The 19,723-nt window shown below is 42.3% G+C and overlaps 1 protein-coding gene across 1 annotated transcript in view; it reads right to left on the reverse strand.

The window, feature by feature from the left end:
* The window catches only part of LOC136863035 (zinc finger protein castor homolog 1), a 610,435-nt gene that overhangs the window by 330,292 nt on the left and 260,420 nt on the right, over window positions 1-19,723 (reverse strand). The window contains exons 3-4 of the mRNA XM_067139355.2: window positions 7,759-7,892; window positions 1,413-1,493 (exon numbers count right to left, since the gene is read on the reverse strand). Coding sequence (XP_066995456.2) covers window positions 1,413-1,493; window positions 7,759-7,873 — 196 coding nt within the window. The 5' untranslated portion in view covers window positions 7,874-7,892. The remainder of the gene's footprint in view (window positions 1-1,412; window positions 1,494-7,758; window positions 7,893-19,723) is intronic.

The raw sequence follows: 19,723 nt of genomic DNA on the forward strand, positions 1-19,723 counted from the left end.
TGCGTGGTTTGGGTCACAGAACTGTCAGCTTGCATTCCGGAAATAGTAGGTTCGAACTACACTGTCGGCAGCCCTAAAGGTGGTTTTCCATGGTTTCCCATTTTCATACGAGGCAAGGCTGTACCTTGATTAAGACCATGGTCGCTTCTCTCCCAGTCCTACAACTTTCCTGTCTTATCGTCGCCATAAGACCTATCTGTGTCAGTGCGACGAAAAGAAAATTGTTTTCCTTCCTTTTCTCGGTTTTTTCCCAATGTACTGGTGTTAGCCATGGGTCAGGGATTGGCTAAGTTTTACGGCCGGATGCCTTTGCTGAACCTATGTGGAGAGATGTATTCACTATTGCATGTTTCTGTGTTTTTTTGGTAGTGTGGTGGGTTGTACATAGATGAAGGGACAGGTATTAAGACGAACACAACACCCAGTCGCCAGTCGCAGAAATTAATCATAGAGATACGCAGTTAAAATACTCCACCAGGCTGTGAATCGAACCTAGGGCCTTATGAACAGAAAGCAGTACGCTGACCACTGAACAAAAGAGCCGGACAAAATTTTCTTCAGCTTGTCCGAAATATTTCTAGGATCGCTGGATCCACCTACACTCATTTTGGTTTTGGCCGGAAATTTAACACCGGATGCCCTTTCTGGAGCAACGTGATTTTTCAGTTCAAAATTTCAACCAAGGATAAATCGAGATTCGAAACTTTTCCCACCCTGCAGGCTTAATATACATAATGTATATGATGCTGATGATGAGAGATATTCTAAATCCCACAAAAGTCGCCGTTTGCTGCGATCAAAGGACTGTACTGTACTTCGGCTTTCATGTTCTACCGTGGAACGCACTTGGTTACGAAGGTGGATATGTAAGAAGTAATATTCCCAACGTCCGCCTCTGTGGTGTAGTGGTTAGTATGATTAGCTGCCACCCCCGAAGGCCCGTGTTCGATTCCCGGCTCTGCCACGAAATTTGAAAAAGTGGTACGAGGGCTGGAGCGGGGTCCACTTAGCTTCGGGAGGTCAACTGGGTAGAGGTGGGTTCGATTCACACCTCAGCCATCCTGGAAGTGGTTTTCCGTGGTTTCCCACTTCTCATCCAGGCAAATGCCGGGATAGTACCTAACTTAAGGCCACGGCCGCTTCCTTCCTTCTTCCTTGTATATTTCTTCCAATCTTCCCATCCCCCGCAAGGCCCTTGTTCAGCATAGCAGGTGAGGCCGCCTGGGCGAGGTACTGGTCATCCTCCCCAGTTGTATCCCCCGACCCAGAGTCCGAAGCTCCAGGATACTGCCCTTGAGGCGATAGAGGTGGGATCCCTCGTTGAGTCCGAGGGAAAACCGACCCTGGAGGGTAAACAGATAAAGAAGAAGAAGAATATTCCTAACAAAAGACGATTCAAGAAATATACTCACCACTGCCAGCATCAAGATGAGGGATGTCAGGAAAATAGCTCACGAATGACCTTGAACTGACTCGCGTGCCCGCTGCGTGCTCTGTGGACAACAGTCAGCACAAATAAAAATACGCATCATTTATTCATACCAGGTGTAATGTAAACCCTTAACATTTTTGTTTAGACTTCCTAAGGAAATAAACACATAAAATAATCAATTTTACAGAAGAAGAAACTAATAAGCATTTCAGTGAACAAATAGGTCATTCATGGGCTTTTTCTCTGGCACTGTTTGCTATTCTTTTATATTCTGTCGTCGTTACACATACTTCATACCCTTAAATTATGTTCAGAGCTTAACCTTGAAGCCTCACTTGCATATCATATGAACCACATCCTACAAAGTAAGTCAAATTGTGAACAGAACAACTTTTGTTATAGGTGCCAGGGACTCGGGAGAGCAAAATTCTGAATCTGTCGGTGACGTATCCTCGCACAGAAAGATGTGAGGGTATTAAGCTCTGAGATAACGGCAAGCAAATACATGCGTACATTCACATTGTGTCCCATCCAACTAAAACCGTGCAGCTGAGGGAGAGTATGAAAATACGAGGGGGTCCATTTGTGAAAAGAATAAATCTCTATGTCCTATAATAACTATGGCATTAATAATAATAATAATAATAATAATAATAATAATAATAATAATAATAATAATAATAATAATGCCTCAGCTAACAAGAGCAAGCATTTTCATTGTTCGCCTGCCTGCGTGTCGGTGATGGCAGAGAAACGGATCTCTGATGGGCGATGTGTGGGCGACCTTTAATTATTTTCGGTGGGTAAACCCTAAATGTGTCACCAGAGATCGTACGACATGGAGTGTCGAATGGGCTTTCCTCTGTCGTTCAAAAATCCGGTTACCTCTGCCGGGTTCGAGCCTGCGATCTTGCGACCCTGAGGCGGACACTCTACCACTGATTCACAGAGAAACCTAGACTTAGTTCAAGGTGCCACGTGATATAAATGGATGACGAGCTATTTCTATGTGATGAACTCAGCCATACACACGAACTTAGAACACACCAAGAAGCTATTCCCAGACAAGTAAATTGACGAAAATATTTTTTAAAACATTTGTACCGATATCTACTTCAAAAGACTCCTATTTTAGCTAATGTCAATTTATTGAGAGAAACCTAACGTCCATCAATTTGTTTTTCATAGATATTATGTTTATGAAGGAGAAGCAGTCTATAGTTTCTCTTTACCACGCCAGATCTGTAATCTTAAAGGAATAGTCGATTAGTCATAGGTTTTTCTGCTCCGAAGACAACAAGTTTGATCATGGAAGGGACCGGTGGAATTTAAGGGCGTTTAGATGTTATTTCGAATCGTTGGCTTCCAGCACGTTAACGAACTCCAACGGGATGAAATCGCAGCACCTCGGAGTATGTCGAGACCATTGGCAGCTAGTACAAATATCGTCCCACTTGTATTAGCAGTGAAGTCTCATGGTATTATAATGCACTTGCTTTATTCTTCTTCTCCTTTTACAGTACACATGTCTGTGATTGTGAATCATCCTAAGGTTATTCCTCTATTGCTTATCAGAAGAACAGCAGAGAAAGGAGCCAAGTGCAATAACTTGATATCAAAAAAGCTGCACGTGTGTTGCCCACTTTACTCCCCTACACTGCATTTGTGAAACCAAAATCATTTTCCTTACCGATAAAAAGCAACATGCATTTTAGAAGAAAGTTTTTGATAACGCCTTACTTTCTCTTATCTGCTCGCTTCATCTTCAGTCGTCTTCCAAGGGCCGTCTCATCACCGTCTGCACTGACACTTTATCATGCGATAGAGATGAGGTCAAAGGATCAGTCCATAGCTTCTGCTTGCATCGCAGCGTTAACTCTAAAACAGTGAAGAGGGCTCTCAGTACTCGACCTACGGTATTCTCATGAGCGGAGGAAACTAGCTGGTAGTCCTTTGTACACACCCCATCCCCACCTCGCTCCGTTGGGCCTTGGACTACAAAGCGATTGGTGCTCAGCCCGAAGTCCTGCAGATTCCGAGGTGATGCGTGGTCAGCGCCACAAATCTTTTCGGCCGTTATTCTTGGCTTTCAGAGCGCGTCCACTATCCCACCGTCAGATAGCTCCTCATTGGTCTCACGTAGACTGAGTGGACCTCGGACCAGCCCTCAGATCTAGGTCCGAACATAGACTACATACATCTTCATTATACATTTCAGCGTTCAGTCTGTAAGCCTCTGTAAATTTACTAAGCTATTATTACAATTTGCTTTACGTCCCACTGACACAGATAGTTCCTATGGCGACGATGGGATAGGGGAGGCCTAGGAGTGGGAAGGAAGTGGCCATGACCTTACTTTAGGTATTTGCTTGTTGTGAAAATGGGAAACCACGGGAAACCATCTTCAGGGCTGCCGACAGTGGGGTTCGAACCCATTATCTCCCGGATGCAAGCAAACAGCTGCGCGCCCCTAACCGCACGGCCAACTCGCCCGGTGTTTAATGAACTCCGCCACAATCACCTACGTTGTGGCCTCGTTTAGTTCCATACCTCTTATCTTTAAATCGTTAGAAACTGAGTCTAACCATCGTCATCTTGGTCTCCCTGTACTTCTCTTACCTTGCAAGACAAGAGTCCATTATTCACCTAACTAACCTATCCTCCTCCATTCGCCTCACACGACCCCACCACCGAAGCCATTGTATGCGTACAGTGAAAAAGATTATTAAGATTATTTACCTGGGTTCCGTATGGTAGGAAACTATAATAATAATAATAATAATAATAATAATAATAATACACATACATCTATCGAGTTCATTCCTAACTTAGCCTTTATCTCCTCATTCTGAGTACCCGCCTGCCATTGTCCCACCTGGTTGTACAAGCGATCATTCTCACTACTTTCATGTCTGTTACTTGTAGCTTATGAATAAGATATCGTGAGTCCAGTGTAAAGATAGTTTCGTCCGGGAGCTGACTTCATTCTTACAGAATACTGTTGATCGCAACTGAGAGCTCACTGCATTAGCTTTACTGAACCTTGATTCAACCTTACTTACAATACTACCATCCAGGGAGAATACACACCCTAAATACTTCAAATGGTCTATCTGTTCCAGCTTTGTATTCCCAACCTGGCATTTAATTCTTATGTTCCTTTACTACTGACATCAGTTTAGTCTTGAAAATGCTAATTTTTTTTATCGAACTCGCTGCACCTGTTTTCAAGTTCCAATATATTACACTGCAGGCTTTCAGCACAATCTGCCATTAAGACAAAGTCATCGGCATAAGCCCAACTGCTTACTACACTTCCACCTAACTGAATCCCTCCCTGCCAGTAGATGATCTACGTAAACTATCACCAACAAAGGTGAAAGATTACAGCCTTGTCTAACCCCTGTAAGTACCTTCAACCAAGAACTCATTCTACCGTCAAATCTCACTGCAGCCCAATTGTCAACATTAATGCCTTCGATTTCTTTTAATAGTCTACCCTCAATTCCATAATCTGCCTGGACGGCTAACACTTTTTTCTCGGTACTCTGTCATATGCCTTCTCTAGTTCTACGAAACATAAACATAACTCTATATTCCCCTCGTAGCATTTTTCAGTTATCTGTCATATACCGAAAAATCTGATCCTGACAGCACCTCTATGGTCTGAAAGCACACTGGTTTTCATCCAACTTACTCTCAACCAGTGATCGCAACCTCCCTTCCAAAATTCCAGTGGAAAAAAAACCTTGCCTGGTATATTGATCAATTAAATACCTCTATAATTGTTGCAATCCTTCATGTTCCCTTATTTATACATAGGTGCAATTACTGCTTTCGTCGTATTAGAAGGTACCTTAGTAACATTCGGCTGTGAGCTTGCAGCCGGGAGATAGTGGGTTCGAACCCCACTGCCGGCAGACCTGAAGATGGTTTTCCGTGGTTTCCCATTTCCACACCAGGCAAATACTGGGGCCGTACCTTAATTAAGGCCACGGCAGCTACCTTCCCATCGCTAAGCCTTTCCTACCCCATCGTCGCCATAAAACCTATCTGTGTCTGCGCGACGTAAAGAAAATAGCAATGTAACATTCCATGATAATATTATTACTCTATGAAGCCATTTTATCCCTGCCTTTCCACTGTACCGTATTTCACCATATGAGGTCTAATTTAATCTATTCCGGCTGCTTTATGACAATGGAGTTTATTTGCCATCCTTTCCACTTCCTCAAGCGTAATTTGACCAACATCAGTGTCCTCCTCCCCATGAGTTCGGGTGTTCACGTCACCAGAAAGATTTTCAAAACATTCCTTCCATTTATCAAGTAATTCCTTGGGATCTATTATGATTTCACCTGATTTACCCAAAACAATATTAATTTCCTTATTTTTCCCCTCTTTCTAAGATTCTCTATTGCTGTTCAGAAAGGTTTCCTTGCCGCTTGGCTTAGCCTTTCCAGGTTATTCCCATAATCTTCCCACGACTTCTTCTTGGATTCAACAATTATTTGTTTCGTTCTGTTTCTTTTATCTACGTACAATTCCCTGTCTGCATCTGTCCTTATTTGAAGCTATTTCTGATAGCCTTCCTTTTACGTTCCATCATCATTCCACCAAGATATTGGCTTTTTCCGCACCTTTACCCACAGTTGTTTCCAGGCATTCCCTTGCTGTTTCTACTACACCCCTGTATGCCACAAATTCTCTTTCTATACGCTGAACCTGCTTACTGTCTACTGTTTCATGTACTTCTGTCTAATTTCCTCCTCATGGAGATTTTCTACCCTTATTCGTCTGCAGACATATTTCACTTTCTCTATCTTAGGCCTAGAGATACTAGTTCCCTACAGATCAGATAGTAGCCAGTATCATCAAAATATCCCGGCAATACCCGTACATTCCTAATAGATTCCAGATCTTCCCCACCTTTACCGATAATAATAATAATAATAATAATAATAATAATAATAATAATAATAATAATAATAATAAAAGTAAGACAAGCTTATAGTTTTACGTAACTGTTTATGCATTGATCTCAACCAAGGGACGTTTAGTTTTACGTGGAATCCGAAATACATGCACGTGATTTCTCATTTTAAAAATCCCACAATGCAATGCCCAGGATTTGAACTGCGACAGTCTATGAAAAACCGGTGTGAAAGTCATTCAGCTATCTCGGACTCTAATAATAATAATAATAATAATAATAATAATAATAATAATAATAATAATAATAATAATAATAATAATAATAATAATAATACCCACCTCTGTGGTGTAATGGTTAGCGTGATAAGCGCCACTCCCGGAGGCGCGGGTTCGATTCCCGGCTGTGCCACGAAATTTGAAAAGTGATAAGAGGGCTGGAACGGGGTCCACTCAACCCCGGGAGGTTAACTGAGTAGAGGTGGATTCGATTCCCACCTCTGCCATCCTTGAAGTGGTTTTCCGTGGTTTCCCACTTCTCCTCCAGGCAAATGCCGGGATGGTACCTAACTTAAGGCCACGACAGATTCCTTCCCTCTTCCTTGCCTGTCGCTTCCAATCTTCCCATCCCTTCACAAGTTCCCTGTTGAGCATAGCAGGTGAGGCAGCCTGAGCGAGGTACTGGCCCTCCACCCCAGTTGTATCCCCCGACCCGAAGTCTCACGCTCCAGGACACTGCCCTTGAGGCGGTAGAGGTGGGATCCCTGGCTAAGTCCGAGGGGAAAACTAACCCTGGAATGTAAACAGATTAAGAAATAAATAAATAAATAAATAAATAAATAAATAAATAAATAAATAAATAAATAAATAAATAATAATAATAACAATAATAATAATAATAATAATAATAATAATAATAATAATAATAATAATAAAGAAGAGGAACTACACCACAATTTTTTGTTAGGCATCTCTCGACACTGGAAGAGAATGTGTAATGTTACAAGTGCTGTTTCGATTTCTGGGACTACCAGTACATCAACGCCCACCAAACGTATTTCTTCATATAAAGATAGTGAGAATGGGCCGGTTAGGTTATAAAAGTCTAAAAGTGATACCATAATGACATCCAAACAGTACGCCAAAACGATGTTTATTGCTTCCTATTGAAGAAAGATTTCCGTAATAAAAGCAGTAATGCGCTTAATTCTATCGGCATTTTATACCACGTCATTCGAGCCAGCTATTGAGAGGGACATCAAGATTATCTTCACCTGTGTTTTCGAGCCCTCATTGTTTCATTACCTCCACGTTACGGACACTTGTACGGGTGCTCTGTAAGAAGAGCAGGTATCAGTAAAAGCAAATTAACACATCATATGAATATAGTGTACCTTTAGGACTTGCTGCTGGTGGGGGCGGCGTCTCACCCACGGGGCGGCACAGAGCGTCCAGGCTGAAGGGGGCAGCCGGCGGGGAGACCACACCAGGGGAGGTGAGCGTCGACATGACTCACGACATACTAGCCCTGAAACATAGTTACATGGCAGTCAGAGAACATGTTACGACAGTTAATATACAGAATACAATCACTCTTCCATACTTCTTTTTAGAAAATGTACAGATACTCCTTGTAAGTAATATAAGCAGAGTTTGGAAGTAACTGAGAAAAGTAATCAAATTACTAGTAGCCTAACTATTACATTTTTAGTAATTTTTACTCGTAATCGCTACTTTAAAAAATCAATTTTAACTAGTAATTTACTTCTTGAAATAAAATTGAAATCATTACAATGTAGTAATTAATAGACATCGCCCGGAAGCAGCAATGTGAAAAAATAAATTATGAAGATAAGTTTTTTAGTTCTACCAGTTCTACCAGTAGCTTCACCAGTTCTGGATGAGGTACTTTCTTACCTCTCTAGTACTTCCAAAGACATTGCAAGGATGTTCTTAAAATTAAACACAGGGAATTCTTCAAGTGCCCCTATACGGCGTTGCAAAGATGTTCTTTCCCCCTTGACACGTCGAGGATTAGAGATGAGAATTTTAAGAACCAATTAATTTATTTTCAAAGTAAATGTAAAATAAATTTCAAGCGCTGAAAGGTCATTAACTAAAACAAAAATGACGGGAAAAAGATCATTTCGAAAATTCCAAGTTATCGTGTTTGGTCTCACCTAGTGATGATAGCCACTTAAGACCTCTATGCTAAAAAATACACACAAAAAGAAGTAATATATCCCTTTTCTTGCAAACTTTTGCGTTATTCCAGCCCCAAGCGAAAAAAAAGACCCTGCGATTACCGTAGGACTAACATTCTATAAAGTAATTATAATTGTAATTTTACTTATTATTTTTTGAAAAAGTAATTTGTAATCGTAACTGAGTAAAATATTTCTCAAGCAGTTAACTGTAATCGAGCCCACTTATTCTTTGTTCAGTACTCTTCCCAACATTGAATATAAGTAATACAACGAGAACTCCAGAATATCTAGAGAGAATCTTGAGCTTGAGTTGAATTTATTTTGACTATTTAGTGAATAACTATAAAATTAAATGCGCAATGATAAAAAAGCCCGCCTCTGTGGGGTAGTGGTTACCATGATTATCTACCACCCCTGGAGGCCCGGGTTCTAAACCACGAAATTTGAAAAGTGGTACGAGAGCTGGAACGGGGTCCACTCAGCCTCGGGAGGTCAACTGAGTAGAGATGGATTTGATTCTCACCTCAGCCATCCTGGACGTGGTTTTCCATGGTTTCTCACTTCTCCTCCAGGCAAACGCCGGGATTGTACCTAACTTAACACCACGGCCGCTTCCTTCCCTCTTCCTTGTCAATTTCTTCCCATCTTCCCATCCCCCCACAAGGCCCCTGTTCAGTATAGCAGGTGAGGCTACCTGGGTGAGGTACTGGTACTCCTTTACAGTTGTATCCCCCGACCCAAAGTCTGACGCTCCAGGACACTGCTCTTGCGGCGGTAGAGGTGGGATCGCTCGCTGAGTCCGAGGGAAATCCAACCCTAGATAGTAAATGGGTTAAGGAAGAATGAAAGAAAGAATAATAATAAGCAAAAGTGAATAAATATAAAACAAATCAAATAAACGCCGGTATTCATATACCATACATAGAACAACGCTATCAGCACGGAAATACAGACTGCTGTTTTATTTTTGAATTTTAACTCTTTGGGTCTCCTGATATGCCGGCTTCATCCGAACAACACAGCTACGCCCTGTGGACTGTGCGGTCCCTGGTGAAATAAGTTATTGAAGATGAAATGAAATGGCGTATGGCTTTTAGTGCTGGGAGTGTCCGAGGACAAGTTCGGCACGCCAGGAGCAGGTCTTTTGATTTGACACCCGTGGGCGACCTGCGCGTCGTGATGAGGATGAAATGATGATGAAGACGACACATACACCCAGCCCTCGAGCCAGCGAAATTAACCAGTGATGGTTAAAATTCCCGACCCTGCCGGGAATCGAACCCGGGTCCCCTGTGACCAAAGGCCAGCACGCTAACCATTTAGCTTTGGAGCCCGACTATTGAAGATGTTCCAGTGCTTTATTCTGATGAATGTATACAGGTGGTCCGAAATAAAGTGAACCGGGTATATGAGCGTTAGAGGGTTGGTCATACTGATAAATATTTTTTTTTAAATTCGATATCTCGCCCCGTTGTCATTATATCAGCTGCTGAATTCAGCCAACCAGATCGCTTCACGGGAGAATTTAAGTGGGCTCTGCGAGGTGGTGTTGCTAAATCTGTACATGGCTTTATACCGGCCTGAGAGCACCAGATTAGGAAGGCTTGCCTTAAAATGTGCGTCCAAGTCCGCTGTACACATACCATAGGGATGCTTAACGAAGATTTCCGTAAATGACCTATGGCCTAGCAGCTTCCCATGCCGAGAAATCAGCATCAAACGCACGGCGGGTTTCAGCCGGTGTCACCATCGCGTGCATGGTATGGCGCGATCTTGTCATCTCGGAGTTCCGTGTTCAAATCCCTACCCTGGCAAAGTTTTTCCGAATGTTTGTGTTCGCGAGCCAGTCTTAAACCACGTGCAGATTTAGCAACACCGCCTCGCAATATCCATTTCAATTCGCCCGCGAAGCGATCTGATTGTTTCACTTCAGCAGCTGAAAAAATCACAAGGGCACGAGATATCGAATTGTTTTTTTTTTCAAATTATTTAGTAGTATGACTAACCCTCGCTCATATACGCGGTTCGGGTTGTTTCCGAACACCCGTACAAAATAAGTGCAAAATTTGGCGATTAGTTGAAATTCTTTTTTTTTTTCCCCTACAATTTTGCTTTACGTCACACCGACACAGATAGGTCTTATGGCAATAATGGAATAGGAAATGCCTAGGAGTGGGAAGGAAGCGGCTGTGGCCTTAATTAAGGTACAGTCCCAGCTTTTGCTTGCTGTGAAAGTGGGAAACCACGGAAAACTATCTTCAGGGCTGCCGACAGTGGGGATCGAACCCACTATATCCCGAATGCAAGCTCACAGCTGCGCGCCCTTAAACACACGACCAACTCGCCCGGTAGTTGAAGTTCCTGATAAGCCTATTCTTATACCGGATTGAAGCCATGAGCTAAATAATCAGCATGATTAACTCCTACGGGCGTCAAATTGAGTAGCTTCATCGTTTGTAGTTCCGAGGTTCACATCGCGGGACCTATATTGAACATCCAGTAGTTTTTTCACCTGTCTCCTGGCACAGGTCATAGCAAAATGTAAATGCCTCAGTCTCGTTTATGGTTGTGACAGTACAGAAGCAGGGTGCTGAGGAATGACGTTCGGAGCACTAATGCGTTTGAATGTAATAAAAGGATATTCATAAGGCCAGTCGTGCTACAATAGCACTTTCTAATAATAATGTTATTTGCTTTACGTCGCACTAACTACTTTTACGGTCTTCGGAGACGCCGAGGTGCCGGAATTTAGTCCCGCAGGAGTTCCTTTACGTGCCAGTAAATCCACCGACACGAGGCTATCGTATTTGAGCACCTTCAAATACCACCGGACTGAGCCAGAATCGAACCTGCCAAGTTGGGGTTAGAAGGCCAGCGCCTTAACCGTCTGGGCCACTCAGCCCGGCAATAGCACTTTCTGGTCAGGTAGGGAAAGTAATGGCAAACTACCTCACTCCTCATCATGCCTGGTGTCACCGTGGGTTTTTGTGGTTTCTCTATAACCGCGTAAATTGTGTGGTTCTATTTGAAGATCCAAGCCGGCCCTGCGGTGTAGGGGTAGCGTACCTGCCTGTTACCCAGAGGTGCCGGGTTCGATTCCCGGCCAGGTCAGGGATTTTTACCTGCATCTGAGAGCTGGTTCGAGGTCCACTCAGCCTACGTGATTACAATTGAGGAGCTACTGACGGTGAGACAGCGGCCCCGGTCTAGAAAGCCAAGAATAACGGCCGAGAGGTTCCGTCGTGATGACCACACGATACCTCGCAATCTGCAGGCCTTCGGGCTGAGCAACGATCGCTTGGTAGGCCATGGCCCTTCGGGGTTGTTGCACCATGGGGTTTGGTTTGGTTTATTTGAGGATCCAACCAGGCCCCGGGCTGAAGACTTAACATACAAATTGAACATAGCCTATTCATAATGGCCTTCCTCCCGCATACCTAACAGAGGATAATAATAATAATAATAATAATAATAATAATAATAATAATAATAATAATAATAATAATAATAATAATAATAAAAGAAAAACCCGTGGCACATACCCCCATTTTTTGGCCTTCGCTTTCCAAGACGACTTTTGTTCAGTCACATTACCTGCAGATATTGGAATGTCATGAGGTCAGCATGATGACTTCTTTGATTGTGGCATTCTTGGCTGGGTTCGCTTCCTCTCATAGCAGACAATGCTTCAGTTAACTTCATGATGCCGAGTGAATCTTGTTCCATCCCTCAATCCAGGATTGAAATCCTTAGATGAGCTAGAGATCGAATCCAGAGTATACGAGGCAGACAAGCTATCCTCACACTACCGAGTTGGTAAATGCACATGCAATTAGAAACAGTTCACTTAGTAGTACAGAGAACTGATTATCTCGTCGATTTTCCGTAAAGAAGAAAGAAAGAAAGAACGAAAGAAAGAATAGTAATCATCTATCCCCTTGAAATTCAGGTAATCCAGTAGTAGCACTCGTGTGTCATGATAGTCCAAATTGTTTCCGAAGATATATTTAGTTGTTCACAGTGCATAGTCCATTATCCTTTTCAAACTCCTACTCTATAACGGAACACTCCGGATAACGTTTTGCTTGCGACAAATAAGCCTTGGGGTTTGCCCACCAAAACAACAATCACCTCCACTATCACTAAACTGTTCTTTTCAGTGAAAAAATTATTCAGACTTACACGGATTTTTTTTACAACTCCCTTAGATAGGTAGACAGAAAAGCTTGGCTTTCTTAACCGATTTCTTTGACTCTCACATCAGATAGCCTTTTAGGCTACATTAATCCCATTCCTACCTTCAGACCCGGACTTAAGTTCTTGGACGGGCCATAAATCGAACCTTGGACTTCTGAAAAGGATCCAGAGATGTTTAACTTTGGGGCTGTGCACGAAAGTTAACAGACAATATAAGCTGAAATACTACAACATAAATGAAGGAAGATGATGATGTCCATCTTCGGAGTTGAGAAGGACAACGCGATTTTCAACTCTGGGTATGGACGGGCCATAAGTCGAACCTTGGACTTCTGAAAAGGATCCAGAGATGTTTAACTTTGGGGCTGTGCACGAAAGTTAACAGACAATATAAGCTGAAATACTACAACATAAATGAAGTAAGATGATGATGTCCATCTTCGGAGTTAGAAGGACAACGCGATTTTCAACTCTGGTTATTTAGTGTGAGTTAATGTCTGTATATTACGCTATCAGAGGTCCGACTCGTTGGCTGAATGGTCAGCGTACTGGCCTTCGGTTCAGAGGGTCCCGGGTTCGATTCCCGGCCGGGTCGGGGATTTTAACCTTCATTGGTTAATTCCATAGGCTCGGGGGCTGGGTGTTTGTGCTGTCCCCAACATCCCTGCTACTCACACATCACACATAACACTATCCTCCACCACAATAACACGCAGTTACCTACACATGGCAGATGCCGCCCACCCTCATCGGAGGGTCTGCCTTACAAGGGCTGCACCCGGCTAGAAATAGCCACACGAAATTAAATTAATTAACGCTATCAGAGGAGTGAGGTTAATTAAAACTAAATTTGGGAACTGAGGTAGGAAAAAATAGCTTATCTCACCACTCTCTCGGAATGAATGATGTAAAATACGGGACCTAGCTCCACAGGTTCAGGTTCGAATCTGCAGAAGCGGATACAGGAAAGAAATAAATGACATAGATGTTCGCCACGTTACTGAGTGGGCCGATGACCTTCGATGTTAGGCCCCTTAAAACAACAAGCATCATAATCATCAGCGTTACTGAGTCACATCGTGTAATCGCAGCTCCTAAGTAGTTAGATGTTTACTTATATGCACTATCACATACCCATAAGACAAAATCTGAAGACGAAATAGGTCATTTAATTCATTCAACCTTTCCTTATACTTGGATATTTAGTTATGCACTTACACCTAGTTATTCTCTTCCGTGAATATAGGTACTGTAATTAATGGATAACTTCTAGTTCCACGCTCTGTAAACAGGCCCGCCATCCAGTAGATCACTGAAACCGCTCGGCGCAATTCAGTCAATCAGTGGCGGAGAGGGAGACTGGCTAATGTGGGAGGAATCTGTGGTAGCGTGTTCTACTCTATTAACATACTTCACTGAGATTGCAAGTAAATTCACTTTAAATCACATGGCACATATTTGCGGATAAAGCGAAGTAATGCCATATACAGTAACTGGAACTGAGTCATTAAACTGACATCTACCATAGTAAATAACATTCGTGTTGCAAGTGATAATTCTGAAGTTCTATTAGGTCCTCACGAATGCTTGGATTTTGACTTTCCAATGCATAGTATTTCCAATAAGCGTCAATGAGAGAAAATAAACAATTTTACAAGCCAAACTTGAGGAGTGGGCTTACCTTAACAGTGTTGATCAAAATCCAAGAGCCAAAGCACGAACAACGCGACAACTGCGATATGCTTGGGAAGCTGAAGTTGCCTAGTTTTTCGTCCTCTTATGTGTTGAGTTACGCCAGCTTTCTAGCTGAATAAAGAACATTCGCATCCAATCTGTGTTGAGGTAAATTGAACATATCTTTCTCGAAGGCTCCTCTTCAACTGTGAAGGACCCTTGTGGTTATACGAATAGTGGAGAATGTCATTCAATCTAGAATTTTAACAATGTTATTTGTTTTACGTCCCATTAACTACTTTTACGGTTTTCGGAGACGTCGAGGTGCCGGAATTTAGTCCCGCAGGAGTTCTTTTACGTGCCAGTAAATATACCGACACGAGGCTGACGTATTTGTGCACCTTCAAATACCACCGGACTGAGCCAGGATCGAACCTGCCAAGTTGGGGTCAGAAGGCCAGCGCCTCAACCGTCTATGCCACTCAGCCCGGCCAATCAAGAATTTTACCAGCCAGTAAGACCAGTTAAGGTGTAGTATTAACTATACACTCGCACCCTGCGAGCACAACATGCTGTGGTGTTTTGGGCTTTCTTCACCACTACCACCCGCAACAGCACCAGTACCGTAATCATAAATACATGTCGCACGTGGTCTAGTTAATACCTAGAAAGAAAAACCCTCAGTTTAGCCTGATAACAACTTGTACAGTTGCAAATACGTAAAATACATTATTTCTCGTTTTTTGCTAACAGCAGTTGTTTACGCTTCAGATGAAGTATTACATAAAACTCTACGGTAAGTTCCACAGTTCTTCCGGTTCTTATAAATTTGGCACAATCCCTTAAGATTGTTTACTGTTTACTTTTCTTCCCCAGCCGGGCCCACGTTCTAGGGGTAGCTTGCCCGCCTATCATCCGGAGGCTCTGGGTCAACGACTCTTATCTGGATCTGAGGACTGTTAGAGGACCACTCAGTCTACGTGATTACAGTTGAGATTCTATCTGGCGGTGAGATAGCGACTCCGGTCTAGAAAGCCAAAAATTAACGGCCCTGAGGATTCGTCGCACTGACCGTGGAGTCACCTCATAATTTGCAGGGCTTCGGACCGAGCAGAAGTCGCTTGGTAGGCCAAGGCCCATCAGAATTGTAGCGCCATGGGGTTTGGTTTTTTCTCCTCCATACTGTTTGCACAGACTCTAGCTAGCATTTTGCTAACAATTTGATGATGATGATGATGATGATGATGATGATGATTGTTGTTTATAGGGGCCTAACATCTAAGTCATCGGCCCCCTAACGTTATCGTCATTTATGTTTGCCAGCTGTAGATATAAAGGCATGTTAGAGACTTTTGGAACCCTTGGAATCCAGAATGCTTAGTTGGTTTCCACACCGAAGATCACAGCGCCAAAGCTTTAAACGGATTTGGTTGAGTACCATGAAAACAATAGACAACCTGATTACGTCTGAATAGTAATCGGGCCACGAGAGATTGAGGAGCCAAATATGGGGAGGGACTTAAAAGAGAAGATGATGGCGTCATTGTTTGGGAGTTTATAAAAAAGAACAGATAGAAGGAAAAATGAATTACGCTTGAAGCAAGAGCGGCAGCCTCTTTAATTTCAATGACGATCAACGATGACCATCAGACACTAATGGTTCATTTTAAACGTCGAAACTCAATTAAGAACGTGAGGAACGTAATGTTATTTACGTAAGTGTCGTATGAACTGTTGACTACGAAGACCGAAGAAATTAGAAGACGGTCGAGCTGTGATACTGAGAGGGAACGTATTCAAACTGCCATTAAATTAAGAAAAAGAAGAAACGGACAAAGAACTTGTTTGAGAGAATGGCAATGAAAAAGTTAGGTGGGTGTGCATTTGGGACACGTAACACACAGTCCTGAGAGAAGACTTTAACACAAACATCTAATATCTTTGGCGCTTAACTGGAAACAAAACAGGGCATGAGATTGGATTTAAATTTAGGCTTTGGAATGAATTCTTTTCCAGCTACTAATATACTGTATAACTCTCCCTCTGGGTACTATAGCCTACATATACTGGGGGATCAGACATGTACAGTATATATATATATATATATATATATATATATATATATATATATATATATATTTGCTATTTGTTTTACGTCGCACCGACGCAGATAGGTCTTACGGCGACGATGGTATAGGATAGGCCTAGGAGTTGGAAGGAAGCGGCCGTGGCCTTAATTAAGGTACAGCCCCAGCATTTGTCTGGTGTGAAAATGGGAAACCACGGAAAACCATTTTCAGGGCTGCCAACAGTGGGGTTCGAACCTACTATCTCCCGAATACTGGATACTGGCCGCACTTAAGCGGCTGCAGCTATCGAGCTCGGTGTACAGTATATTAGAATATATTATGGCGGTGTCAGGAGAAAACCTACAAACTCACCATCCCTTAGTATCAGGAAAACCGGGCGAGTTGGCCGTGCGCGTAGAGGCGCGCGGCTGTGAGCTTGCATCCGGGAGATAGTAGGTTCGAATCCCACTATCGGCAGCCCTGAAAAATGGTTTTCCGTGGTTTCCCATTTTCACACCAGGCAAATGCTGGGGCTGTACCTTAATTAAGGCCACGGCCGCTTCCTTCCAACTCCTAGGCCTTTCCTATCCCATCGTCGCCATAAGACCTATCTGTGTCGGTGCGACGTAAAGCCCCTAGCAAAAAAAAAGTATCAGGAAAAAATGCCCACGTGCATTCAAGTTGAAGGTATGATGGGTATGATGGTGAGAGCAAGAGGAATAATAACGCGCCTTTTCACACATTTCTGTACGTAGTTCTCCTTGGGTAATGCCCTCACCACTCTGAAACAATCTCTGGCCACAATTAAAATGTCATATTCTGTGAAAACCACCAAATACTTTATACATCATTTGACGGAACTGTTATTGAAACTGCATATTTTAAATAGTTCAAGCAGACTGTTAGAGCTTTATTTCTTTCGACTGTCACTCTTCCTACTGTTTGGTATACTTTGCCTTTGGCAACCTTGGTTTGAAGGAAGCAGAAAATAAGGACTATTTTCAAAATACAAAATGTGTAACTGTGATAATTAGGGTCACGACTAGGGCAGGTGTTTCGCAATTAGCTTTTTTTTTTTTTGCTATTTGCTTTACGTCGCAATTAGTAATAAGATCCTAATCAATTTAAAGTTACCTAGATTACGAGTGGTAAGATTGCTGAAAATCGCCATAGCCAGAGATCGAACTGCTCCACTTCGCTATTCCAGGGCTACCATGAATGACACCGTAGCTCATCTGGGTGTGAAGTTGAGAGCTGTTCAGTCCACCATGAATGGGATCGAAAGTTTAGTAAAATGTCGTAACATGGATAAAAGCGTATGTAACTGCATCAGCAAGAAAATGCCTAACATCGTATAATAATAATAATAATAATAATAATAATAATAATAATAATAATAATAATAATAATAATAATAATAATAATAATAATAATAATAATAATCGATCCGGGGATTTTGTGGAAGCAGAGGTAAAAGAAGGTTCGGGCATGAATGGGTGGATATGAAACAGTCAGAAGATTAATTTAAAACTTTAAAATTGGCAGTTTTATTTGCTTTCTTGCCGGGCTGAGTGGTTCAGACGGTTGAGGCGCTGGCCTTCTGACCCCAACTTCGCAGGTTCGATCCTGGCTCAGTCCAGTGGTATTTGAAGGTGCTCAAATACGTCAGTCTCGTGTCGGTAAATTTACTGGCACGTAAAAGAACTCCTACGGGACTAAATTCCGGCACCTCGGCGTCTCCGAAAACCGTCAAAGACATTAATGGGACGTAAAACAAATAACATTATTATTATTATTATTATTATTATTATTATTATTATTATTATTATTATTATTATTATTATTATTTCCTTTCTTAACCTTTCCCCCTTTTCCAAAGTTTATACTTTACCAATAAAATGACAAAATCAGGTACAATTTTAGCTCGTGAGCTCAAAAGACAATCTAGAATAATCAGATAACAATTTTACAGGCTGAGTTTGAAGCTCCCAATAACAAATGTTCCTAGTGCACTACTGCTCCATTCAATCGACAGTCAAGGAAACGGATCTTCCCATTTTTACATCAGAAGGAAGAGCATCCTTGCTCCACAAATTTACACTTAGGAATCTATTTTCGAACATTCACACTTTCCAGGCCTATCAAAGGCACAACCTACATTTAATAAAATTAAACGGTATTCACTGTCTTAACTGCTCAACAGTCTGTTAACTTTAACATGAAATAAATGAGATAGAGTTTAACAGAGGTAACAAGCAGCCATTCTACATGGCCTTCGGTAAAAACAAACGGTTAAAAGTTACTGGCAAAAACCAAAATGTTAAGGAGGTGAACTCTTGCACTCCTACAATTTACAGAACTCTTTAAAACCCTATTTTGGGTTACGGCCCATCATTACAGAGGCTAAGCCTATACTACGGAGGTGACTAGATGGGGAAAAACAATCAAATTGCAGATTTTAGATTAGATTAGCTAGATTTTAAAGGTTACAAAATCATAGTCACCTCAAAATAAAATTGAGAGAGAAGTGTACCTAAGTTGTGTACCTCCGGTGCAATAATAACAATAATTAATAATAATAATAATAATAATAATAATAATAATAATAATAATAATAATAATAATAATATATTAGCCTGTTGTTCGCCTCTGTGGTGTAGTGGTTAGTGTGATTAGCTACCACCCCCGGAGGCCCGGGTTCGATTCCCGGTTCTGGCACGAAATTTGAAAAGTGGTACGAGGGCTGGAACGGGATCCAGTCAGCCTCTGGAGGTCAACTGAGTATAGGAGGGTTCAAATCCTACCTCATCCATCCTCGAAGTGGTGTATTGTGGTTTCCCACTTCTCTTCCAGGCAAATGCCGGGGTAGTACCTAAGGTCACGGCCGCTTCAATTCCCTCTTCCTTGTCTATCCCTTCTTTGCCTATCCCTTCCAATCTTCCCATCCCCCGGCATGGCTCCTGTTCAGCATAGCAGGTGAGGCCGCCTGGGCAAGGTACTTGTCCTCCACCCCAGTTGTACCGACGAACCCAATGTCTCACGCTCCAGGACACTGCCCTTGAGGCGATGGAGTCGAAGTCCCTCGCTGTGTCCGAGGGAAAACCAACCCTGGACGACAAACAGATTATAAAAGAAAGAAAGAAAGAAAGAAAGGAAGGAAGAAAGAAAGAATATTAGCCTGGTTCAGCTCTTGTGAGGTAGACCCTCCGACG

Source organism: Anabrus simplex, chromosome 2 (assembly GCF_040414725.1).
Source record: "Anabrus simplex isolate iqAnaSimp1 chromosome 2, ASM4041472v1, whole genome shotgun sequence".
Classification (NCBI taxonomy): Eukaryota; Metazoa; Arthropoda; class Insecta; order Orthoptera; family Tettigoniidae; genus Anabrus; species Anabrus simplex.